The sequence below is a fragment of the Symphalangus syndactylus genome, chromosome 2 (genome assembly GCF_028878055.3).
Source record: "Symphalangus syndactylus isolate Jambi chromosome 2, NHGRI_mSymSyn1-v2.1_pri, whole genome shotgun sequence".
In the NCBI taxonomy this organism is placed as follows: Eukaryota; Metazoa; Chordata; class Mammalia; order Primates; family Hylobatidae; genus Symphalangus; species Symphalangus syndactylus.
Genome location: NC_072424.2, coordinates 36,013,601 through 36,039,309, shown reverse-complemented (window position 1 = coordinate 36,039,309; position 25,709 = coordinate 36,013,601). Strand labels below are relative to the sequence as shown.

Genomic DNA, 25,709 nt, shown 5'->3' with positions numbered 1-25,709 from the left:
TTTTACTAAGTACTGTATATATTAACATGCTTTCTTCACACAGTCATGGAAGTCTTTCTAGCTAAGTAACTATAGTTCAGCCGGGCACAGTGGCTCACGCCTGTAATCCCAGCACTTTGGGAGGCCAAGGCAGGTGGATCACCTGAGGTCAGGAGTTCGAGACTAGCCTGGCCAATGTGATGAAACCCCATCTCTACTAAAAATACAAAAATTATCTGGGTGAGGTGGCGGGCGCCTGTAATCCCAGCTACTTGGGAGGCTGAGGCAGGAGAATCGCCTGAACCTGGGAGGCGGAGGTTGCAGTGAGCCAAGATTGCACCATTGCACTCCAGCCTGGGCGACAAGAGCAAAACTCTGTCTCAAAAAAAAAAAAAAAAAAAAAAATATATATATATATATATATATATATATATCTCCATAGCAGTGCTTGTAATTGTTGTATGGCATTTCATTGTATGATACTAACATAACAGGCCCCTCTAGGATAAATAGACCCCTCTAGATGAACTTGCAGATAGTTTCCAGTTTTCCCTATTTTAAACAACACTATAAGATTGTTGCCCATATATGAACATCTTGGCAACTGCATCCAGTTATCTCAGGATCAGTTTCTAAAGTGGGATTGTGGGTCACAAGGTCCGCAGATTTTACAGTCTGGCACATATGCCCAGCTCTCCTTTTGAAGGTGATTCCACTAGGCAGCGTGGCCCCTGCCGCGGCTGCCACTGTGTTCTCACCTGTAGTCATGGCCATTTGGCAGTCCAGGCACTGAGGAAGCACTGTATAGTCTTTCAAGTCCGTAAAATAAGACACAGGACTCTTCCCACTTTTGGTAGCTTTAAGGCTGGCCATATTCCAACATTAAGGAAATTCTTTGAGGCTGGAGGGCCACAGGCTACTCAGACTCTGTGGCTCTTGGAAAGCCCTGCACTACCTGAGTTCATCCTCACAACTCAATCCCTTCTCCATCTCTCCAAGCAGGTAGAAATGTCCTGGAAGAGTCTGGCCTGAACACCAAAAGGGTTCACTAATGGTTTATTGCTATCTCTTCCTATAATCAAATCACCCAAAATTGGTAATCTGTAACCCCCTTCCTGTATCTGATTGGTAGGGAAACTTTGAAATTTGGGCAGGTACATAGACAGCTGAGGAGCTGTTCTTTGCACAGATACTCAGAGGTAAGTGCCTGCCTCATGTCCCGTCTCTGACCCAACAGCCCCTTCTGGGTGCAACATTCAACAAGGAATTTAAACCAATCAGAGCGTGTCCAGAGAATGGTGGCATTCAAACTGGCAAAACCTTTCAAAACTGTCCATCTATGAGGAATGGCTATAAAAGTGAGGTAACTGGAAACATTCTAGTTTGAAGACGAAAAGACTTTGAGATGGAATATGTAGGGAGTTGAACTATGACCCACAACAGGTATTTAAAAATAGTTGAGGTCTTACCATATGGAAAAGAGATTTGACTTTTTGTTACTCAGAATAGAGAGCTAGAAAGCTGTTAACTCTTAATTGGGATGTAGCAGAATTTCCTAATGTGGCTAGGCGCTGGGAGGCAGTAAACTCACCATCCCTGAAGTTTTCCTAGTAGTCTGGGCAGTTGCTGGCCCAGGCGCTTGTAGAGGGGATTTAAGCGTTGGGTGTGGAGTTGGTGATTTGGGAATCTAGACCGCCGAACCCAGAGACTATTTATTTATTTATTTATTTATTTATTTATTTATTTACTTATTTATTTATTGAGACGGAGTCTTGTTCTATTGCCCAGGCTGGAGCGCAGTGGCGCAATCTCAGCTCACTACAACCTCCGCCTCCCAGGTTCAAGCAATTTTCTTGCCTTAGCCTCCCGAGTAGCTGGGACTACAGGCACACGCCACCACGCCTGGCTAATTCTTGTATTTTTTAGTAGAGACGGAGTTTCACCATGTTGACCAGGCTGGTCTCGAACTCCTGACTTCGTGATCTGCCTGCCTTGGCCTCCCAAAGGAGACCATTTATTAATGCTGGGGTTTTTTTGGCTTTTTATTTGTTTGTTTGTTTGTTTTCTAATCGATATTTTTGTGACCCCTTCTTCTGTGCTCCAGTCTGGTTTCTTGCAAACAAGTCCTTCCCCCTTCCTCTTCTCGATGCTTCCCAGGTCCTCCAGGTCTGACCCAGCTGGGTGACTTCTGAAAACATCCATAAGTACTATAGCTGTGCTTCTTGGTGTAAACTAAGGCAGGAAGAAGGGAGTTAGTTTCCTAAGCTGAAAATTGGAATCATGGCTCCTCGAAGAAACCATCTGCTCTTCCTATGTGGGTGGATTCTATGTCTGTGTCTCAGTTCTACTGGATCCTTCTGTCTTCATTTCTTTTTGTGTAAATAGTGGCTGTGTTTTCCAGTGATCAGATCTTTCAAATGAATAGCAACTGCTTAATTTGTACAGTATTTTCAGTACACAAGGCAATTTTTACATATTTTGTTTTCTTGGATTCTAAAAAAAAAAAAACCTTCAAGGTATACAGTATATCATCCCATCATGTTTTGGTAGGTGAAAAAATAGATGCAGAGAAGTTAAGTGGCTTCTTCAAGGTTACACAGTAAGAAAATTGTATCAGAGAATAAAGCTAAGAGAGGAGACTCTTAACTAGAGGATCTGATTTTGTCTTGAACAGGAGGGTATACATAATACATTTTGGGTGACTATTTGCACCCATGACCTGGTAGAAGAAAAATAGTCAGTGCTAATAAGTAACGCTTTCACCTTACACTAAGATGGCCAGTGACTGAGCTAAAGAGAAGTTAGTGTTTCATTAATTTATCTTTTTTTGGGTTGCTGGGGATGAGGCCAACCAAAATTCTCTCTGGGTTAAAAGTTGATGTTTAAGCAGGCCGGGCACAGTGGCTTACGCCTGTAATCCCAGCACTTTGGGAGGCTGAGGTGGGCGGATCACTTGAGGCCAGGATTTCAAGACCAGCCTGGGCAACATGCCGAAACCCTGTCTCTACTAAAAAACAAACAAACAAAACAAACAAAACAAACAAACAAAAAATTAGCCAGCCATGGTGGTGCACACCTGTAATTCCAGCTACTTGGGAGACTGAGGCAGGAGAATCATTTGAACCTGGGAAACAGAGGTTGCGGTGAGCCAAGATTGCGCCACTGCACTCTAGCCTGGGTGACAGAGCGAGACTCTGTTTCAAAAAACAAAACAAAACAAAAAAACAACAACAAAAAATTAGTGGCTTAAAACACAATTTCTGTGTGTCTAGAGTTTGGGCACAGCTTATCTCTAGGTCCTCTGCCCAGGCCCTTGCAAGCCTACAATTAAGGTGTTTACCAGGCTGCATTCTTTTTTTTTTTTTTTTTTCTTGAGACGGAGTCTCGCTCTGTCGCCCAGGCTGGAGTGCAGTGGCACAATCTCGGCTCACTGCAAGCTCCGCCTCCCGGGTTCACGCCATTCTCCTGCCTCAGCCTCTCCGAGTAGCTGGGACTACAGGCGCCCGCCACCACGCCCGGCTAATTTTTTTGTATTTTTAGTAGAGACGGGGTTTCACCGTGGTCTCGATCTCCTGACCTCGTGATTCGCCCGCCTCGGCCTCCCAAAGTGCTGGGATTACAAGCGTGAGCCACCGCGCCCGGCCAGGCTGCATTCTTTTCTTTTCTTTTTTTCCATGTTCATATACAGGCTGCATTCTTATTTGAGGCTCCCCTGGGGAAGAATATGCCTCCAAATTCCCTCAGGTTGTTGACAGAATTCCTTTCCTTGCAACTTTAGGATTCAAGGCAGCTTGCTTCTTCAAAGCAGCAATGGAGGAAGGGTCTGATGTTTGTGTAGGGGTACAGTTCCCTTTTAAAGGGCTTTTACCTGTTTCAGTCAAGGCCACCCAGGAGAATCTCCTTTTTTTTTTTTTTTTTTTTTTTTTTTTGAGATGGAGTTTCACTCTTGTTGCCCAGCCTGGAGTGCAATGGCATGATCTTGGCTCTTTGCAAACTCCGCCTCCCAGGTTCAAGCCATTCTCCTGCCTCAGCCTCCCGAGTAGTTGGGATTACAGGCACCGGCCACCACGCCTGGATAATTTTTTTTTTTGTAATTTTAGTAGAGGACAGGGTTTCACCATGTTGGTCAGGCTGGTCTGGAACTCCTGACCTGAGGTGATCTGTCTGCCTCGGCCTCCCAAAGTGCTGGGATTACAGGTGTGAGCCACCGTGACCAGCCTCTCCCTTTTTTTTTCTTTTTTTCTTTTGAGACAGGAGTCTCACTCTATTGCCCAGGTTGGAGTGTAGTGGCACGATCTTGGCTCACTACAACCTCTGCCACCTGGGTTCAAGCAATTCTCCTGTCTCAGCTTCCTGAGTAGCTGGGATTACAGGTGCCTGCCACTGCACCCAGCTACTTTTTGTATTTTTAGTACAGATGGGGTTTTGCCATCTTGGCCAGGCTGGTCTTGAACTCCTGACCTCATGATCCACCCTCCTTGGCCTCCCAAAGTGCTGAGTTTACAGGTGTGAGTGAGCTACCACGCCCAGCCTTTTGTTTTGTTTTGTTTTTGTTATGGTGAAAAGATATACATATATTTAGAATTACCCAGCTGGACTCAGTTTAGATGATCCCAATTTTGTTGGCAACATCCAAAGCATCGTAATTAGGAGCCAGTCCAACATATGCCTTCTTCTCTCCATCACGCTGAATCAGGATGTTGACCTTGGCCACATCAGTGTCATAGAGCTTCTTCACAGCCTATTTGATCTGGTGCTTGTTGGCCTTAACATCCACAGTGAACACAAGTGTGTTGTTGTCTTCTGTCTTCTTCATGGTGGACTCAGTGGTCAGTGGAAACTTGATGATAGCATAGTGGTCAAGCTTGTTCTCCGGGGTTGGTCTTCTGAGGGTACTTGGGCTGCCTCCAGAATCCGCACGTCACCGCCGGAAGGTAGGTGACATGCGGATCTTCTTTTTTTTGTGGCTGTGGACACCTTTCAACACTGCCTTCTTGGCCTTCAAAGCCTTTGCTTTGGCTTCGGCTTTAGGAGGAGCAGGAGCTTCCTTCTTTGCTTTCGGCACCGTCTTGTGAAAAGGGCCTCCCTTTTAATTAACACAAAATCATCTACTTTGGCCTCACAGCCATTAGAATGGCTACTATCAAAAAAAAAAAACAGAAAATAGTATGTTAGCAAGCATGTGAAGAAATTGGCACCCTTGTACACTGTTGATAGGAATGTAAAATGGTGCAGCTGCTGTGGAAAATGGTCTGGTGGTTCTTCAGAAAGTTCAATATGGAATTACTGTATGATCCAGCAATCTCACCTCTGGGTATGTATCCAAAAGAACTGAAAGCAGGGACTTGAACAGATATTTGTGTACCAGTTTTCATAGCATCCAAAAAGTGGAAGTAACTCGTGTCCATCAACAGATGAATGGGTAAACAAAGTATGGTATATACATATAATGGAATATTACTCAGCCTTAATAAAAGGAAGGAAATTCTGCCACATGCTGCAGGCTACAACATGGATGAACCCAGAAGACATTATGGCGAGTGAAATAAGCCAGACACAAAAAGGCAAATATTGTATGATTCCACTTATATAAGGTACTTACAGTAGTTAGGTTCATAGAGACAGAAGGCAAAATGTTGGTTTCCAGGAGTTGGAAGCAGTAGAATGGGGAGTTACTGTTTACTGGGTATAGAGTTTCAGTTGGGGAAGATGAAAAAAGAAGTCCTGGAAATGGAAGGTTCTTATGGTTGCACAACAATATGAATGTACTTAATGCCACTTAAAGATGGCTAAATTGGTGAATTTTATGTTGATGTATTTTACTACAACTAAAACTGAAAAAAAAATTAATAAAGCGATTTGGGACATTAATTTACATCCTTAAAATATCTTTACTTTTGCCATATTCTGTTAGCAAGAAGCAAGTTATAGGTCTCGCCCACACTTGGGGGAAAGTATTAGACAGGGCTTGAGTACCAAGGGGATGGGGACCATGGGGCCACCTTAGAGTCTGCCTGCCACATTTCCTAAAACTCACAAGCAAAATAAAACAAGTGAAATTCACAGCATACCAAATTGGTGTCAAAACAATACACAGAGATCTTAAAATATAGTAATTTGTATGTATATCCCTAATGTATACACAGACAGAAAAAACCGTTTTCAGTAATCATGTTGTTAATAAAAATATTGATATTATTCTGAAACTAGTATATGGATATAATAGGATAAAGCAAATAAGTAATTATGTTAGAAAGCAAGATGTTCAGCATAAGATTAGAAAGATACAAATATATGGCCAGGCGTTGTGGCTCACATCTGTAGTGCCAGCTATTTGAGAGGCTAAGACGGGAGGATTGCTTGAGCCCAGGAGTTTGAGCCTGCAGTGAGCTATGATTGTGCCACTACACTCTAGCCTGCGTGACACAGTGAGACCTTGTCTCTAAAACAATAATAAAATAAATAAAAGATACAAATATAAAATCAAATAAGTAAAAATGTTATATTCTTAAATTTGGATTCTAATTAGCAAGATGAACAAAAGATCTGTTTTCTCTTTCTTTTAAAAAAAATGTATTTTATCTTTGTCACTATAAAAGCCGTGAAACAGGCTGGGCGCATTGGCTCCTGCAATCCCAGCACTTTGGGAGGCCGAGGCAGGCAGATCATGAGGTCAGGAGATCAAGACCAGCCTGGCCAATATGGTGAAACCCTGTCTGTACTAAAAATACAAAAAATTAGCTGGGCGTGGTGGCATGTGCCTGTAGTCCCAGCTACTCAGGAGGCTGAGGCAGGAGAATCACTTGAACCCGGGAGGCAGAGGTTGCAGTGAGCTGAGATTGCGCCACTGCACTCCAGCCTGGGTGACAGAGCAAGACTCTGTCTCAAAAAAAAAAAAAAAAGGCGTGGTGGCGCACCTGTAGTCTTAGCTACTCGGGAAGCTGAGGTGGAAGGATCGCTTGAGCCCAGGAGGTTGAGGCTACAGTGAGCCATAATGGTGCCACCATGCTCCAGCTTGGGAAACAGAGCAAGACCTTGTCTCAAATTTTTTTTTAAAAAGCTAGCCTGGTTGAAAATGCCAGTGGTGCCATTTTAGTTGCCAGCCAAGGATGGCTCCTAATGTTCTAGTCCATTTTCTGCCGGTTATAACAGAATATCTGAAACTGGTAATTTATAAAGAAAAGGAATTTATTTCTTACAGTTACAGAGGCTGAGAAGTCCAAGGTTAAAGGGCCCCATCTGATGAAGGCCTTCTTGCTGGTGAGGAGTCCCTGCAGAGTCCCAGGGACATCACATGGCAAGGGGGCTGAACTTGCTAGCTTAGGTCTCTCTTCTTTATAAACCCACCAGTTTCTACCCCCATTGCCCACCTCTGTGATAATCCATTAACTTATTTATATATGAGGGCAGGGCCCTCATGACCTAATCACCTCTTAAAGGCCCCACCTCTCAATACTGCCAGATTGGAGATTGAGTTTCAACATGCCTTTTGAAGGAGGCAGACATTCAAATCATACCACCTAGCTTCCTGGCATGTCCAGATTAGTGTCACTGCATTTGGAGTGATGCCACAGTAGCCAGTGTGATGGCTGCTGGTGCCACATAGCAGAGGGGTCAAGGAGGAAGATCATCTTTCCAACATTAAGTATATAGATAATACATAGATAAATTTCAGATTTTTTTTTTTGAAACAGGGTCTCTGTTGGCCAGGCTGGAGTGCAGAGGTGTGATCTTGGCTCACTGCAGCCTCAACCTCCCAGGTTCAAGTGATCCTCCCACCTTAGCCTCCGAGTGGCTGGGTCTACAGGCACATGCCACCACACCCTGCTAATTCTTCTGTGTTTTTTTTTTTTGTAGAGATGGGGTCTTGGTATGTTGTCCAGGCTGGTCTTGAACTTCTGGACTGAAGTGATCCACCCACCTCAGCCTCCCAAAGTGCTGGGATTACAGGCATGAGGTACTGCACCTGACCTCAGATGTTAAAAACTTAGACTATACAGATAAAGTCAAAGTTCTCTGTGACCATCCACCCAATCTCAGGGCCCTCGCTAAAGAAACCCTCTTTATCCATTTGGTGTGAGTCCTTGCAGCTTGCCAGATTTTTTTCTATGTATTCACCTTCTTCTGGGTACCTGTGAAATGGTTTGGGTTTCTATAGTTTTTTTTCTTTCTTTAATGTAAATGAAACTGTACTGCCCTTCACAACTGGATTTTTCAGTTGACAGTATGTCTTGAAGATCTTTATTTAATTTTTTTTACTGTTGCCTGTGATTTTATTGTATGAATAAACCATAATTTAACTATTCCCCTGGCGATGCACCTTTAGGTTGTTGCCATTTTTCCCGTATTACAAACTGCACAGATGCAGTGACCATCCTTATTCATTCCTCCTTGTGACATGTTTGTTTTGCTCTAGGGTACATATTTATAAGTAGAATGATTGGGTCAAAGGGAAGTTACCCTTTATATTAATAGATTCTGCCATTTGGTCCTCCAAAGTGACTAGTTTATAGGTCCGTGGCAACGTTTTGTTTTGCAGTGACAAGGTTTTGCTCTGTTGCCTAGGCTGGAGTGCTATGGTACAATTATAGCTCACTGTAACCTCGAATGCCTTGGCTCAAATGATCCTCAAGCCTCAGCCTCCCAAGTAGCTGTGGAACTACAAGTGTGCACCACCATGCCTGGCTAATTTTTAAATTTTTTTGTAGAGACAGGGTCTCACTGTGTTGCCCAGGCTGGTCTTGAACTCCTGGTCTGAAGCGACCTTCCTGCCTCAGCCTCCCAAAGCTGTAGGATTGCAGGTGTGAATCACTGCACCCAGTCTAAATGGGTTTTCATTCCTGATTTAACTGGTCTCTTCAGGAAGAAGATGGGAGGAGTAGAAGCATGTGCTGGATTTTTTTTTTTTTTTTTTTTTTTTGAGATGGAGTCTCACCCTGTTGCCCAGTCTGGAGTGCAATGGCACGATCTTGGCTCACTGCAACCTCCGCCTCCCAGGTTCAAACGATTCTCCTGCCTCAGCCTCCTGAGTAGCTGGGATTATAGGTGCCCACTACCACGCCCAGCTAATTTTTGTATTTTTAGTAGAGACAGGGTTTCACCATGCTGGCCAGGCTAGTCTTGGATTTTAAAGCTTCAAAGGATTTCCTGGGATTGTTTTTTCTTTTTGGAAATGGGGTCTCACGTCTTACTCTGTCACCCAGGAGTGCAGTGGTGTGATCATGGGTCACTGCAGCCTCCATCTCCCAGGGCTTAAGTGATCCTCCCACTTCAGCCTCCCGAGTAGCTGGGATCACAGGCATGTGCCACCACACCTGGCTAAATTTTGTATTTTTTGCAGAGACAGGGTTTTGCCATGTTGCCAAGGATGGTGTCAAACTCCTGTGCTCAAGTGATCCACCTACCTCAGCCTCCCAAAGTGCTGGGATTACAGGCATGAGCTACTGGCCTCTTTGTTCTTAAAGCCAAAGGGACTAAGGTTTTAAACTCGTAGTCTTGGCTGGGTGCGGTGGCTCACGCCTGTAATCCCAGCACTTTGGGAGGCCAAGGTGGGCGGATCCCGAGGTCAGGAGATCGAGACCATCCTGGCTAACATGGTGAAACTCCATCTCTACTAAAAATACAAAAAAATTAGCCGGGCGTGGTGGTGGGCGCCTGTAGTCTCAGCTACTCGGGAGGCTCAAGCAGGAGAATGGCGTGAACCTGGGAGGCGGAGCTTGCAGTGAGCCGGGATCGCGCCACTGCACTCCAGCCTGGGTGGCAGAGCGAGACTCCGTCTAAAAAAAAAACAAACAAAGAACAAAGAGGCTTGGGGCCAGGCATGATGGCTCATGCCTGTAATTCCAGAACTTTGGGAGGCCGAGGTGGGTGGATCACTTGAAGTCAAGAGTTCAAGACCAGCCTGGCCAACATGGAGAAACCCCATCTCTACTAAAAATACAAAAATTAGTCTGGGTGCGGTGGCTCACACCTGTAACCCCAGCACTTTGGGAGGCTGAGGCGGGTGGATCATAAGGTCAAGAGATCGAGAACATCGTGGCCAACATGGTGAAACCCTGTCTGTACTGAAAGTACAAACATTAGCTGGGCATGGTGGCGCATGCCTATAGTCCCAGGTACTTGGTAGGCTGAGGCAGGAGAACTGCTTGAACCCATGAGGCAGAGGTTGCTGTGAGCTGAGATCATGTCACTGCACTCCAGCCTGGCGACAGAGCAAGACTCTGTTTCAAAAAAAAAAAAAAAAAAATTAGATGGACATGGTGGTGCGCACCTGTAATCCCAGCTGCTCAGGAGGCTGAGGCAGGAGACTTGGCTGAACCTGGGAGGCAGAGGTTGCAGTGAGCTGAGATGGCACTGCTGCACTCCAGTTTGGGTAACAGAGTGAGACTCTGTCTCAAAGGAAAAAAAAAAAAAGAACAAAGAGGCTTGGGCTCTGCCTTGTGTGTAGGTGGCAGGCCCTCGTGCTGGTGAAGGAGAGAGGAACAAGGGCAGGTCTTGCTCAGTTACAAGCCTGTGGGCAGAAGATTCTGCCTTCTCATGCTGACAGGTGTCTAAACAGATGGAGCTGCTTAAAAAGAAAAGTGAAGCCATCTGCTAGATTAGGACTCCAAGCTCTCTCAAGGGGTAAGCAAGGACCTGTGTACTTTACAGGTGGGCATAGCATATATGGGTGAGTAAATGAAGTTTGACTAGTGACAGCTACAAGCTGTGGCCAAGTGAACCCTCCTAAGCTCTGTGGGCAGTCAGGGTCCTCACCCTCACTGGGGGGAGAATGAGGCTGTCTGCTGTGTGCCCTGCCCATGTGGGCACAGGGTGAGTGTCAGGTCCACAGTCTATCTCTAGCGAAGCTCCATCAGTCCAGTTCTGAAAGGTTTGCAGCCCCCTACACTCGCTTTGGGGTGAGAGCCTGCAGGGCCTCTGGCAGCCTGCCAGCCTTCCACCTCCCCTGCTGTGACTTGTATTCCAGTTTACTGAGCATCTCTGCTTATAAAGGGATTTTCCTTACACTTCACTGTTTGCCTTTATGATTGCGGCTTTGAGGGAGAGGAAGGAAGCTGAAGAGCGGGAGGTTGTGGAGAAAATGCATAGGGAAGCAGTTTTGAGTCTCTGGCTAGCTGTGCGATTCCTTTGATTCCAGGCAAAACCTGGAAGGAATAGCCTTTACATTTCCTTTCGGTTTTGCAAGAGCAAATATGTCTTCTCTCAGTCTTCTTTATTTAATCAAGTGGGACTGCGTATTCATTTCCCGTCTCCATGTCTTGCAACCACATTTAGCCAAATTAATATCAGACAGAGCTAGCTGAGGGAAGCTCTCAAACCAAACACTCAAATGAACTTTTCAAGTGATAAAACTGCATCCAGAACTTTGAAAAGGTAGGTGGGTGGGGGTAGGGGTTAATTCTTGCTTCTACCACATGACCACGTTGGGAAACTCTACAACTGGTCACCATCTGCACCATTTGACCAGCTATGAAGAATTTTACCTTCTAGCCCCAAGAGCTCCTCAACCACACGTACAGAGAATCTGTTTTGGGTCTCCTCCCCCACACCCCCCACAGTTTGTTTGCTTTGTTGTTTTTTCTTTCTTAAAGAGAGTTTCGGTCTTTCCCCTTCTTTGGAGTTTGATTGGAAGCCCTGCAGAGGGGCTGTTGAGCAGTCACCCATGTTCCTGGGATTATCCTTCCTTCGGAGCATCTGCCTGCTGTGCACTGTGTGGGGAGAAAGGCAGGGGTGCGAAATTCTGTTGGTTTGTAACAAATTGTAGCTTCTGAGCTGGGGAGTATCCCATCTTTTCCTCTTCTTGCAGGAGGTCCACTGTTAAAGGGGAATTACCCAGGACGTGTTTTTTTTTTTTTTTTTTTTTTCGCTCCTACGCTGTTTATACATCATTGCATTCAATTTCTGTCCCAGTTCCTAGTGTGGGCCTTGTCTCAAGACTCTGCTGCAAGGTTTCTATCCTAGTTCCTAGTGTGGGTCTTGTGTCATGACTCTGCTGTAAGGTTCTTTGGCTTTGGCTTGGGGAGGGGGCGTGGAGCCGGGTAGGCAGGGAAGTGGAGGGAAGTGCTCACTCTCAGCTTTATTTGGATTCCTGGAGGAAGGAGAGTTGCTGTTACCAGGAAAAGTCAGTGTTGATCAGACAAGAAGAGGATCTGCTGCCTTCCTTTGGTGGGTGAGTACTGTTAGGTTGAGGGAGAATTTGCCTGGGGGAGGCTCTGGGTCTTCCTGAGGGCAGTGCCCTCTGTACAGTGCCTGGGGTTACTCCTCCCTAAAATGAGGGTAGCATTGTGTGGGTGTGCTAAGGGCTCCAGAAATGTCATTTGTGGCTGTGCTATACCCCGTGGCCTAAAACTTTGTAGGCTCTTCATTTCTGGCAACAGACTAGGCACGCACATCTCTATTCTCCTCTCTGGTTTAGAAATTAGGCTTGGGCCAGGCGTGGTGGCTCACACCTGTAATCCCAGCACTTTGGGAGGCCGAGACAGGTGGATCACTTGAGGTCAGGAGTTGAAGACTAGCCTGGCCAACATGGCAAAACTCCATCTCTACTAAATACAAAAATTAGCTGGGCATGATGGTGTGTACCTGTGGTCCCAGCTACTTGAGAGGCTGAGGCACGAGAATCACTTGAACCAAGGAAGTAGAGGTTGCAGTGAGCCGAGATTATGTCATTGCACTGCAGCCTGGGCGACAGAGAGAGATTCTTGTGTCCAAAAAACAAAAAAGAAGAAGAAGAAATTAGGCATGGGTTTTAGAAATTACTATGAGCTTACAGAGAGATCCAGTGGGGGCAGTGGGCAGACTGAGTGGCCCCCATTAGGAGCACCTGGGCTGGGTAGAAGCCAACAGGACTAACTTTGAACTTGATTTCCTTCACTGCCTCAGCCAGAGATGTTTCGTTCAGCAAAACCTCTAGATTTTCTCCTCCTCTCACTGGGGAGTCATGAAGCTCCCAGGCCTGTGTTGACCTGTAGTTCTGCCGCCATAAATATATTTCTGCTCGTGGGCCTTCTGTTGACTTGAGAAGGAGCTGTCTTCCAATCTCAGAGGAAGCCTTCTCTGGGCCCAGCTCCGCTGCGCAGTCCACCATGGCCGCAGCAGTAGCAGCTTGAGCCTTCTAGGAAGAAGGGCGGGTTAGGCAGTTGGCAGAGTCTCCCCACAGGTGTCGGCTTCATCCTAGGACTTCCAGATATGGGGCATAGGCTAACTGAACCTTTCCTCCTCAGCAGTCTGTGTTACTGGGGACATGTCTGTCACAGCTGACATTTTGGGAAAGAACTGCTAAGCCCCCTAGGACCAGCTCCAGGTGTTCACAGAAGACACTTAAGCCCTGGTTATCAGAATGATTTGTGAACACCAGAAATGCAAGAGGAGTGGAGATTTTTTCTTGAGAGACTATGATGGCTGAGCCATTGTCAAATATTTGACCTCCAAGTTGACAGACCTGAGCCTGCCAGCCTGCTTTGGATCACCTCCCATTTTCCTGCTCTCTCAAAAACACCTCTTGCAGACTAGCCACTCCTGCGACACCTGGCACAGTCCAGTTGTGTTTCCTGCCCTTGTTCTCTGTCCCTGGAAAGCACGGAATCATCTCAGAGCACGCAGAAGAGCACCTGGAGAAAAGGGACATTTGGCTTTCACGGCGCCAAGCTTCACGCTCCTGGGCCCCCAAAGGGAACATTAGTCTCCTCTCCACAGACCAAGCATGTTAATTCTGACCCTGGGCTGGGGTGTTAGTTTCCAGGCTATTATGTAGAACATCACGGGGCCTGTACTTTTGCACAGAAGGGAGGCAGGCCGGCACTGTCTAGAGTTAGGATGAATTAAGAACTCTTGAAGAATGTATTTGTAAGAACTCAAGGAATGTATTTGCTTCTATGTTTCAAAGGCAGCACTATTTTACAAACAATAGCTGTTTTCTTCTGCAACCCTTCTCCCTAGATTTTGCTAACTTATTATATCCGGGGAAGTCCAACTTCAAACCACCATAACTGAAGCTGGATGTCAGGGAGGTGGGGGTGGGGTGATGGCCAATTGGAGGAGCCAGTAGGATTCTGTGCGCCTGTTCAGCACCCCCCATGTTTTCAGAGTTCTTGCCCAGGAGTTGTTTGTTAATGGGGAATGAGACGTGGAGGAATGAAATCTTTCTCCCAAGTGAGCAAGGTGTAGAACTGTGACTAGCATTTTTTGGGGGGAGGGGAGAGACTCCTTTTGCTACCCTGGAGTGTTATTTCCCTTCCAGTGAATTTGCCAAACAACATAAAAGTCGGGTAGCTGAGGGAGGTTTCTCCTGGTACTTGGGGGCAAAGCTCCAAGGAGGGAAGGGAATAGAAAGTGTCTATCCAGCCCTTATCTGGAATGGCGGTGTTCTTTCAGACACTGGGTTGGAGGAGCTTCTGCTGTGTGGTTTCAGTGGAGGTCTCTGGGATTTTTCACCCTGACTTTTCAATGAGGATACCTTGGGGAGCAAGAGAGAGGAAGCCAGCTCCTGTAACTGCTGGACTGAACAGCTGGGCCTCTAACTGAGGCATTATTAGCATTTGAAAGCCCCTCTGGAGGGGCCAAGAGCTTCCCAGGGTGGGCGCTGGGGCCTGAGTGCCGAGACCCCACAGTGGCTCCAACAGAATGGGGCTGAGCATCCAGGGCATAAAGACCAGACCGGACTCAAGAATGAACTCATTGTGGCTTTGTCCCATGCTTGAAAACTGTGACCAGGGCTCTTTCATTGTTAAGAAAGACCATTTCTTGTCCACAGAAGAGCTCATAGTCTAGTTCCTTCATCAGGCAGAGCTGCGGAAGACCCTGCCCCTCGCTAGAAGTTTCTGTTAGTGTCCTGCTCTCCAAGCATTTCTGATGGAAGTTGCACTTTCTGCTCCCCACTTTAACTCAGGAGTACCTTTGGCCAAAGCCTGGTCACACATGCTCAGGGTGGAACGTGTTGATCCTAGAGCAGCACCTGGGCCCGACTCCCTTTTCTTGCCTTAGAGTCTCCCTTTCCCAGCTGCCTAAATTAAGCCCCTTCCCAAGTTATTAAGCCCGCACAAAGTGCTTTTTGGTCATTCTGGTTCAAACAGTTTGGGTTTGCATAGTATTTTAAAATCATGTTAATTCTGGTTAATAAAAGGTCAAAGGTCATGGCTCCAAATCTTTCCAGCCTTTACCCTGTTTCCAGCCTAAATAAATCCCCACCCGGTTTGGTGTATGTTTCTTTTTTTTTTTTTTTAATTATACTTTAAGTTTTAGGGTATATATGTACAACGTGCAGGTTTGTTACATATGTATACATGTGCCATGTTGGTGTGCTGCACCCATTAACTCGTCATTTAACATTAGGTATATCTCCTAATGCTATCCCTCCCCCCTCTCCCCACACCACAACAGGCCCTGGTGTGTGATGTTCAGTTTGCGGTATGTTTCTACAGACTAGACATCAGATAGGGTTGCAGAGCTCCAGGGAACTGGCCCATCCATTTCTTAAACCAGGAGCGATGGTGCCACCTACTGGGCACTTGCTGGTAGCGACAAGCTCTGTGGCCAATCTTGTTTTCTGGTGACTTGGGTGAGAGTATCTGTACTGTATTCCAGTACACGAGTAATAACATACTGCAGTAGAAAGCAAATTGAGTAGGCACACTATTTCCTGTTAACAGGCTTAGATACTGTGTTTGGGCAAGTTGCCCGGGATCACAACCAGTTAGGGATGGAGGCAAATAGAAACAGGGCCTTCCCAACTCCAAAGTTCTCCACTAAGCCAGGGTTTGCCAAAACCAGCAGGCGATTTCAGCTGGTAACTGCACAAGAGTGGTAACTGGTAGCATGAATAGTGAAGCCACTTTTCTCTCTTTGGTTCTCTTTGTCTTTTTTTTTTTTTTAAGATGGGGTCTTACTATGTTGCCCAGGCTGGTTTTGAACTCCTAGGCTCAAGAGATCCTCTCGCTGGGCCTCCCAAAATGCTAGGATTACAGGCATGAGCCACCATGCCTGGCCCAGTTTGTTCTCTCTCAGTCTTGGTGATTTTGTCTCAGCTCTATATGACTCTTTAAACCTTGAACAGCTCTTTGACCCTTGTTTATTTCATTTTTTAAACAATTTTAGGTAGGCAACAATATCAGCTAGAAATTAATAACATTTTGTTATCATATTATCCTGAAGTTACCACTTGAGGTAAGCAACAGTAATTTTCCATTTATTTTCCTTATTTAGTATAGTGATATGAAGTTGCCTTTTCAGAGTAAGTTTGTTTAGGTTAAAAAAAAAAAGGCAAGTCAATTTTAGGGGGAAAAATACAGGCAGGTAATGGTACAGATGGTACACAGATACGGCAAACATCCTGATGGGTATTGTGGATGAGCCCAAAGTTTGGAAAGTGTTGGGCCATGCCCATCATCACTGACGTACTGTGAGACCTTGGGCAATCTCAAGCATCCTTTTCTCATTTGTAGAAAAGAACATGTTAGTAGGTGATTGTTCAGGTCATGTAGACATGCATAGTGCTGTGATGTCTCAGCATTATGGGTCAGGTTTCTCCCAGGCCAGGCTGCTGTACCTGGGGTGGTGGGAACAAGGAATTTAGAGGCTTGGCCTTGCTTCCGCTACTTTGCCTGTGCCTCAAGATTCCTTCCTTTTGCCTGCTATATCCTTTCTTTTTTAATAACAGATTTATTGAGATACGATTCACATACCATGTAATTCACAGTTGTGAAACCATCACCATAAAAAAAGAACCTCATACTGGTCACTCCCTATTCCCTCCAACCATCACAGCCCTAGACAACCATTAATCTACCATCTGTTTCCATAGATTTGCCTATTCTGGATATTCCATATGGATGGAATCATATAAGGTCTTTTATGACTGGCTTTTTTCACTTAGCATAATGTCTTTAAGGTTCATGTTGTAGTATATATTAGTATTTTGTTCCTTTTTATTGCCAGATAATACTTGTAATTGCTGTCTTTTTTATTTTAAACATTCTAGTGGATATGAAGTGGTGGTGTCTCATTGTGGGTTTTTTGTTTTCTTTTCTTTTGTTTTTTGAGACAGGGTCTCACTCTGTCATCCAGGCTGGAATACTATGGTGCGACCAAAGCTCACTGCAGCCTCCACATCCCGGGCTCAAACAATCCTCACACTTCAACCTCCTGAGTACCTGGGACTACAGGCTTGGGCCACCACACCCAGCTAATTTTTTTTTGTTTGTATTTTTTTTATAGAGATGGGGTTTTGCCATGGTTGCCCTGGCTGGTCTCAAACTGCTGGCCTCAAGCGATCCTCTCACCTTGGCCTCCCAAAGTGTTGGGAGGCCGCTGCACTGGCCTCATTGTGGTTTTGATTTGCATTCCCCTGGTGGTTAATGACATTGAAGATCTTTTTATGTGCTTATTAGCTGTTTGTATATCTTTTTTTCTTTTTTTTTTGACAGAGTCTCACCCTGTTGTCCAGGCTGGAAGGCAATGGCACGATCCTGGCACACGGCAACCTCTGCCTCCCGGGTTCAAGCAATTCTCCTGTCTCAGCCTCCCTAGTAGCTGGGATTACAGGCTCATGCCACCACACCTGGCTAGTATTTGTATTTTTAGTAGAGATGGGGTTTCACCATGTTGGCCAGGCTGGTCTTGAACTTCTGACCTCAGGTGATCCACTCGCCTTGGCCTCCCAAAGTGCTGGGATTACAGGTGTGAGCCACCATGCCCGGCCAGCTGTTTGTATATCTTCTTTGGAGAAATATATTCAGATCCTTTGCTCATTTTTAAATTGAATTATTTATCTTTTATTATTGAGTTGTAAGAACTCTTTATATATTCTGGATACAAAATACTTAATGTATGCTGGATACTTATTAGATATATGATTTGCAAATATTTTCTCTCATTCTCTGGGTTTTTTCTTTTAAAATTGTGATTATATGTAACATAAAATTTATCATTTTAACAATTTCTAAGTGTACAGTTCTGTGACATTATTAAGTATATTCACATTGTTTTGCAGACATTACCACCATCCATCTCTAGAAGTTTTTCATCTTCCCCAACTTAAACTCTGCACCCACTAAACAATAACTCCCCATTCGCCTGTCCCCCAGCCTCTGACAACCACCATTCTATTTTCTGTCTCTATAAATTTGCCTACCCTAGGTACTTCATGTAAGTGAAATCATGCAGTATTTGTCCCTTTGTGTCTAGCTTATTTCACTTAGCATAATGTTATCAAGTTTCACCCGTGTTGTAGCATTTGCCAGAATTTCCTTTTTTATGGCTGAATAGTATTCCATTGTATGTAAATACTACATTTTGTTAATCCATTCATCTGTTAATGGACATTTGGGTTGTTTCCACCTTCTGGCAATTGTGAATAATGCTGCTGTGAACATAGATATACAAATACCTGTTTGAGACCCTGCTTTCAGTTATTTTGGCTGTATACCCAGATGTGAGCTTGCTGGATCATATGGTAATTCTGTGTTTAATTTTTTTTTGCAGAACCACTGTACTGTTTTGCACAGCAGCTGCTTCATTTTATATTCCACCAGCAATACACAAAGATTCCAAATTCTTTGCATCCTCACCAACACTTGTGCACTTGTTATTTTCTGTTTTCTTTTTTTTTATTAATAGTCACCCTAATGGGTATAAAGTGATATCTCAAAAGTGATTTTGCTTTGCATTTCTTTTTACTTTCTTGATGATATTGTTTACAGCACAAATGGTTTTTTTGTTTTGTTTTGAGACGAAGTCTTGGTCTTGTCGCCCAGGCTGGAGTGCAGTAGCGTGATCTTGACTCACTGCAACCTCCTCCTCCTGGGTTCGAGCAATTCTCCTGCCATAGCCTCCCAAGTAGCTGGGATTACAGGTGCCCACCACTACGCCCGGCAAATTTTTTTGTATTTTTAGTGGAGACGGGGTTTCACCATGTTGGCCAGGCTGGTCTCGAACTCCTGACCTCAGGTGATCCGCCCACCTCGGCCTCCCAAAGTGCTGGGATTACAGGCATGAGCCACTGTGCCCAGCCAGCACAAAAGGTTTTGATTTTGATGAAGTCTAATTTACCTATCCTTTGTTACTTGTGCTTTTGATATTGTATGGAAGAAACCTTTGCCTAATCCAAAGTCAGAAGATTTACTCCAATGTTTGCTTCTAAAAGTTTTATAGTTTTAGCTATTACAGTTAGGTCTGTGATCCATTTTGAATTGACTTTTGTTTGTGATATAAGAAAGAGCTCCAACTTTATCCTTTTTCATGTGAGTATCCAGTTCTCTTAGCAGCATTTGCTGAAAAGACTATTATTTCCTTTATCAAATTGTTTTGGCCCCCTTGTTGAAAATTAATGCCCACAGGCTGGGCATGGTGGCTCACGCCTATAATCCCAGCACTTTGGGAGGCCGAGGCACGCGGATCATGAGATCAGGAGATCGAGACCCTGGCTAACATGGTGAAACCCCATCTCTACTAAAAATACAAAAAATTAGCTGGGTGTGGTGGCAGGCGCCTGTAGGCCCTGCTACTCGGGAGGCTGAGGCAGGAGAATCACTTGAACCCGGGAGGCAGAGTTGGCAGTGAGCCGAGATTGTGCCACTGCACTCCAGCCTGGGCGACAGAGCGAGACTCTGTCTCAAAAAAAAAAAAAAAGAAAATTAATGCCCACAAATATGAGAGTTTATTTCAGGACTCTCAATTCTATTACGTTGATCAAATGTCTATCCTTATGCCAGTGCCACACTGACTTGGTGACTGTATCTTTGTAGCAAGTTTTGAAATCAGGAAAATTAAGACCTTCAACTTTGCTCATCTTCCAGAATGTTTTGGCTATTCTGGGTGTCTTGCGTTTCCACGTGAAGTTTTGAATCCGTTTGTGAATTACTGCAAAGAGGATACCTGGCATTTTCATAGGGATTGCCCTGAACCCATAGATGGATTTGGGGATACTGCCATTTCAACAACACTAAGTCTTCCGATCCATGAATATTGGATATTTTTCCGTTTATGTAGGTCCTCTCGAATTTCTTTCAATGATGTTTTGTAGTTTTCAGAGTATAAGTTTTCATTTCCTTTGTTAAATGAAGCGTTGTATTATATTTGATGCTACTGTGGAAGAATTGTTTTTCTTACTTTCATTTTTTGTTTTGTTGTTTTATTTATTTTTTATTTTTTTGAGACACAGTCTCACTCTGTTGCCCAGGCTGGAGTGCAGTGATGTGATCATAGCTCACTGCAACCTTGAACTTCGGGGCTCAAGCCATCCTCCTGCTCGAGCCTCCCAGATAGCTGCAACTACAGGTGTGCACTACCATGCCTGGCTAATTTGTGTGTGTGTGTGTGTGTGTGTGTGTGTGTGGAGATGGGGGTTCTTGCTCTGTTGCCTAGGCTGGTCTCTAACTGCCAGGCTCAAGCAATTCTCCCACCTCGGCCTCTGAAAGTGCTGGGATTAGAGGCATGAGCCACCATGCATGGCCTTAGTTTTATTTTTGGATTGTTCCTTGCTAGTATATACAAATACAAATAATTTTTGCATATTTCTTTTGCACCCAACAACCTTGCTGAACTTGTTTAATAGTTCTAGTAATTTTTAGTGCATTCCTTAAGGTTTTCTTTATACAATATCATGCTATCCATGAATAGAGGCAGTTTTACTTCTTCCTTTCCAATCTGGAAATATTTTCTTTCTTTCTTTTTTTTTTTTTTTTTTTTTTTTTTTAAGACGGTGTCTTACTCTGTCACCCAGGCTGGAGTGCAGTGGCATGATCTTGGCTCACTGCAACCTCTGCCTCCCAGATTCAAGCAATCCTCCTGTCTTGGCCTCCTGAGTAGCTGGGACTACAGGTGCATGCCACCACGCCTGGCTAATTTTTGTATTTTTAGTAGAGACAGGGTTTCGCCATATTGGTCAGGCTGGTCTCAAATTCCCGACCTCAGGTGGTCCACCTGCCTCGACCTCCCAAAGTGCTGGGATTAGAGGCGTGAGCCACCACACCTAGACTTTTATTTTGTATTTCTTTTTCTTGCCTAATTGTCCTGGCTTGCACTCTAATACAGTGTTGAATAGAAGTGGCGAGAGTAAGCATCTCTGTCGCATTCCTGATCGTAGAAGGAATTAGTTCAGTCACTTACCGTTAATCAAGTATGATGTTAGCTGTGGGGTTTTCTGTTAATGCGCTTTATCAAGATGAGGAAGTTCCATCTATTCCAAATCTGAGTTGTTTTTTTTATCATGAAAAGGATCATGTCAAATGCTTTTTCTGTGTCTATTGACATGATCATGTAGTATTTTTTATAATCTCTATTACATTGATTTTCTTGTGTATAACTAACCTTGCATTTCTGGGATAGATTCTACTTGGTCATTGTGTATAACCACCTCCCACCCCACTTTTTTTTTTTTTTTTTTTTTTTTGAGACAGAGTACAGAGTCTCACACTGTCGCCCAGGCTGGAGTGCAGTGGCGCAATCACTGCTCACTGCAACCTCCACCTCTCAGGTTCAAGCGAATTCTTCTGCCTCAGCCTCCCGAGTAGCTGGGATTACAGGCGCCTTCTACCACGCCCTGCTAATTTTTTGTATTTTTAGTAGAGACAGGGTTTCACTATGTTGGCCAGGCTAGTCTTGAACTCCTGACCTTGTGATCCGCGTGCCTCGGCCTCCCAAAGTGCTGGGATTACAGGCATAAGCCACCACGCCCGGCCTGTATAACCCTTTTTATATGTTGCTGAGTTCTGTTTGCTGGTATTTTGTTGAGGATTTTTGTTTGTATATGCATAAAGTATATTGGTCTATAGGTTTTTTTTTTCTTGTCTTACCTTTGCTTTTCATATCAGAGTAATATTGGTTTCATAGAATGGATTAGAAAGTATTTCTTTTATTTTTTGGAAGAGTTTGCGAAAAGTTGGTATTAATTCTTCTCTAAATGTTTGGCAGAATTTACCAGTGGAGTCATCTGGTGGGCCTGGACTGTTTGTATTGTGTATGTTGTTGGTGGGGGTTAATTATGTATTCATTCCTTTTATCTGTTGCATTGTTTCTTGCTTGTAGAACATGCAGGTTGCTTGTAGAAACACATTTACATAAAAGGAGAGAGATTCTGGGAAGAGTGGGCCTAGCAGGAATTTGGAAATTTAGGGGTTTCTAGTTGGCTCTACCTGAAGCCATGCCTTCTCCTCTCCCCTGTATTATCACATCTCAGATGAAGCAGTCTTCCTTCTCCTGCCTGAATGAACACCATTGAGGTTAGGGCCAATAACTGAAGCCATATCTTGGATGGAAAAGGTGTGTCTGTGTGTGTATGTGTGTGTTCTGCCTTACCTTAAATATTGATAAAAAGTGAAGGAAGATACCTCAACTGTTGAGATTCTGAGATTGTGAATGACAGACCATAGTGAACTCTGGGACAGCCATTTAAAAAATGAGATAGCTCTCCATATGCTGAGAAGCAGTGATCTCTGCTGGGCGCCGTGGCTCATACTTGTAATCCCAGCACTTTGGGAGGCCGAGGAGGGCGGATCACGAGGTCAGGAGATCGAGGCCATCCTGGCTAACACAGTGAAACTCCATCTTTACTAAAAATACAAAAAGTTAGCCGGGTGTGGTGGCACATGCCAGTAATCCCAGCTACTCAGGAGGCAGAGGCAGGAGAATCGCTTGAACCCAGAGGCGGAGGTTGCAGTGAGCAGAGATCGCGCCACTGCACTGCAGCCTGGTGACAGAGCGAGACTCCGTTTCAAAAAAAAAAAAAAAAAAAAAAAAGATGTGATCTCGTTCTCACGTCAGCAGCACATGTACTAAAATTGGAACGAGAAGATTAGCATGGCCCCTGTGCAAGGATGACATGCAAATTCGTGAAGTGTTCCATATTAAAAAAAAAAAAAAGTGCTCTCTAAGATATGTAATTAAGTGAAATCTGCAGGATAGTGTGCTTCCATTTGTGTAAGGACAAAACATGGAAGGGGGCCTGTGGATGCATAGGCTGGTCATACAGAGCACCTTGGCACCCACGATGAGAGTCAGAGCTGATGAGAGACTTAGTACCTTGTGGGGTTGTTTTACCTTGTGATTATGTGGCCTTAAACAAAAGTCTTTCTAAAGTAACGTGCCTGCTTGAAGTGCAGTGGTGAGCCTGTGTGTGAGGAGGCTGTGCCCTCATGGCAGCAGCTACCCTTGGCAGAATCTGAACATCTCAGAGACATGGCCTGAGGATCCTCATGAGTTGTCTCCGCCACGGTGTGGGAGGCACTATCTAGACCTCCACTTACTTGAAGCCTAGTATTCCTCAGGAATTCCTACGTCTACTTGTGGGAAAATGGTGATAGATTTCAAAGGCCCTCCAAGGTTGGATGTTTCCTTCTGAGTGCCGTTTCAGCAACACAGAAATCTCGTTCTGTTTCTCCAAGGTGAAGGGCTTTCATTGCCCTGTTGCCTGTCTGTGGACTTCTGGCCAGGTGGCCCTACAGAAAAGCACCTTATTCTTTCTTGGCAGATCCAGTCATGGCTCCTGCCTCCCACCATGAGTCGGGATACTGGGGAAGTGAAGCAGATGCCAGAAGTCTTTCGGGTTCCCCAGGCCAAAGGAGCTTTCACACTAATAGCCTGTCCTTTTCCATTTAAGTCTGACAGAATTGGCAAGCAGGAACAATTTAGGTTTTTGGAGATATCCACAAACTCTTTGCTTCCATCCGGAGTGAATGCTTCTCTTCCTTCACAGGGGCTACCCTAAGAGGCTGGGAAGCCTCCCAGCCTGGGCTAGTGAGATCCCAGCCCAGATTCCAGGCCTGGATCTGGGGCCTTGAACACTGAGGATCCTTGTGTCTCTCCCACAGAGAACACCTTCTGCAGTGGGGACCATGTGTCCTGGCACAGCCCTTTGGATAACAGTGAGTCAAGAATTCAGCACATGCTGCTGACGGAGGACCCACAGATGCAGCCCGTGCAGACACCCTTTGGGGTAGTTACCTTCCTCCAGGTGAGGCACAGGTTAGACGCTGGCTCAAGCCTTCCTGTGGGAAGGGTCCTGGGAGGACAAGGAGGCTTGAGGAGGGGGAGTGAAGGGAGTGGAAGGTTTCCTTTGGCCTCTTCCTGATTTCTGTTTCCTCTGATGGTTTGTCAAGTAGATTCAGATGGTCTGATTTAACTTGCTGAGATGGGAGAAGGGAGAAAGGGAAGGGGCCATTTGGGTGGGAGAGAATGGCTGTAGCTGAGAGGGAGTAATGGGGGTGGCGGGTATTCTTTGAACAGTGAAGACCCAGTCTCAGGAACAGGACTTTCCAGCAGGAAGCCAGCTCTGGGTCGTCCTTGCTCTTTCCCAGAAGCTGTGGGAACCTGCCCAGCTTTGACCAGTGCTTGTTTTGGGTCACAATGAAGTCTATGTGAAGGTTCCACTGATTCCCTTGATATTTACACAAAGGCCTATCCCCTAATAAGGAAGGGAGGAGTTTCTCTGCAGGCTACTAGGAACTATTGGTGGTGGTTCCAAGCCTGATAGGTCTCAAAGTCTCTTGTTTACATTCCCCATGATACCAGACTGGGTAGGAATGGCTCCCTGAACCTCCCCTACTTCCAGAGACATGGCCTGAGGACACATCTTGAGTTGCTCAGGCCTTGGTTTTCTCCCTTGTAGCTAAGAGCTAGACTTGGTGTCATACAGACACAGCAAGGGCAAGGGTCAGGCCTCAGGGCCCACATGTGGACCCAGCCATTTCCCAGCCAGGCAGCCACTCCCTCCTAAGGGAACCATCCAATCTTGGCTGCACCAGCTCCTGAGCACAGATCCTGCCTGTGGTCTCCCAACTGGAGGTGACTCAGAGAGCCTGGGTAGCTGACCTTCTTGGGGTGGGGGGTGGCCATTAACACACAGTGGGCTTTCTATCCTGGGCCTCAGATCGTTGGTGTCTGCACTGAAGAGCTACACTCAGCCCAGCAGTGGAATGGGCAGGGCATCCTGGAGCTGCTGCGGACAGTGCCTGTGTGAGTACCCATGCAAGGTGGGAGCCCGGCTCCCTGGGCCTGGGGCTGGGAGTCCCTCCACCACCCTCCATGTGGGGCTCCCTCTTACGTTGTTATTTCAGACCCGGGTTTTTCACATCAGGGCTCCCTGACGACTCACTCCCTGACAGTCCCTGACCACGAACTATTCCCCTGTGTCCTAGGCCTGGGGCAGCAAACAGGGCAGGCTGTAGGCCCAGCCCATCAGCCCCAGACCCTCAGTTACCATTGTATCCCCTTTCCTTGTCCACAGTGCTGGCGGCCCCTGGCTGATAACTGACATGCGGAGGGGAGAGACCATATTTGAGATCGATCCACACCTGCAAGTATGTCTTGAGTGAGGAAAACCTTTCTAGCACCCTGTGTCTAGGCCTCTTCCAAATAACACTGGCTTTCATCCTGGGAAAACAGAGGAGCTTTATGTGTGAGTGAGTAGAAATATGGCATCATTTGGAACTTGTCCCCTGAATTCTGCAGAGCACATAGGGAGCAGAGGTTTCAGCCCAGGAAAGCTAGTCCTCAGACGTATGTATTTTGGCATTTTAAAAGGATATTTTTATTGTATGTAAATTATATATTGGCTTAAAAAATTAGATTGCCAGCAATAAAAGATAAGTGTAGTGGATATTGCTTGCTTGCCCAGTATTCATTCTCCTGCCTCCCAGACTTTCTTTTAGGGAGCCACCATGGCCACCACCGTCCTGTACCAGACAGTAGTGTAGGTGATACTGACTCCATGGCCCAGCTGCAGGCTGCAGGAGTGAGTG

The 25,709-nt window shown here is 45.4% G+C and overlaps 1 protein-coding gene and 2 pseudogenes across 5 annotated transcripts in view; 2 read left to right on the top strand and 1 right to left on the bottom strand.

Annotated features, from left to right (window-relative positions):
* SUFU (SUFU negative regulator of hedgehog signaling) overlaps positions 1-25,709 on the top strand; it is a 131,914-nt gene that overhangs the window by 67,263 nt on the left and 38,942 nt on the right. For all 5 annotated transcript variants that reach the window (XM_055250672.2, XM_055250652.2, XM_055250662.2 and 2 more), the window contains exons 4-6: positions 23,781-23,923; positions 24,839-24,924; positions 25,196-25,268. In XM_055250672.2, the coding sequence (XP_055106647.1) occupies positions 23,781-23,923; positions 24,839-24,924; positions 25,196-25,268 (302 nt within the window). The remainder of the gene's footprint in view (positions 1-23,780; positions 23,924-24,838; positions 24,925-25,195; positions 25,269-25,709) is intronic.
* On the bottom strand, positions 4,544-13,066 carry LOC129463688 (large ribosomal subunit protein uL23-like; annotated as a pseudogene).
* LOC129477756 (uncharacterized) lies at positions 22,722-22,822 on the top strand (annotated as a pseudogene).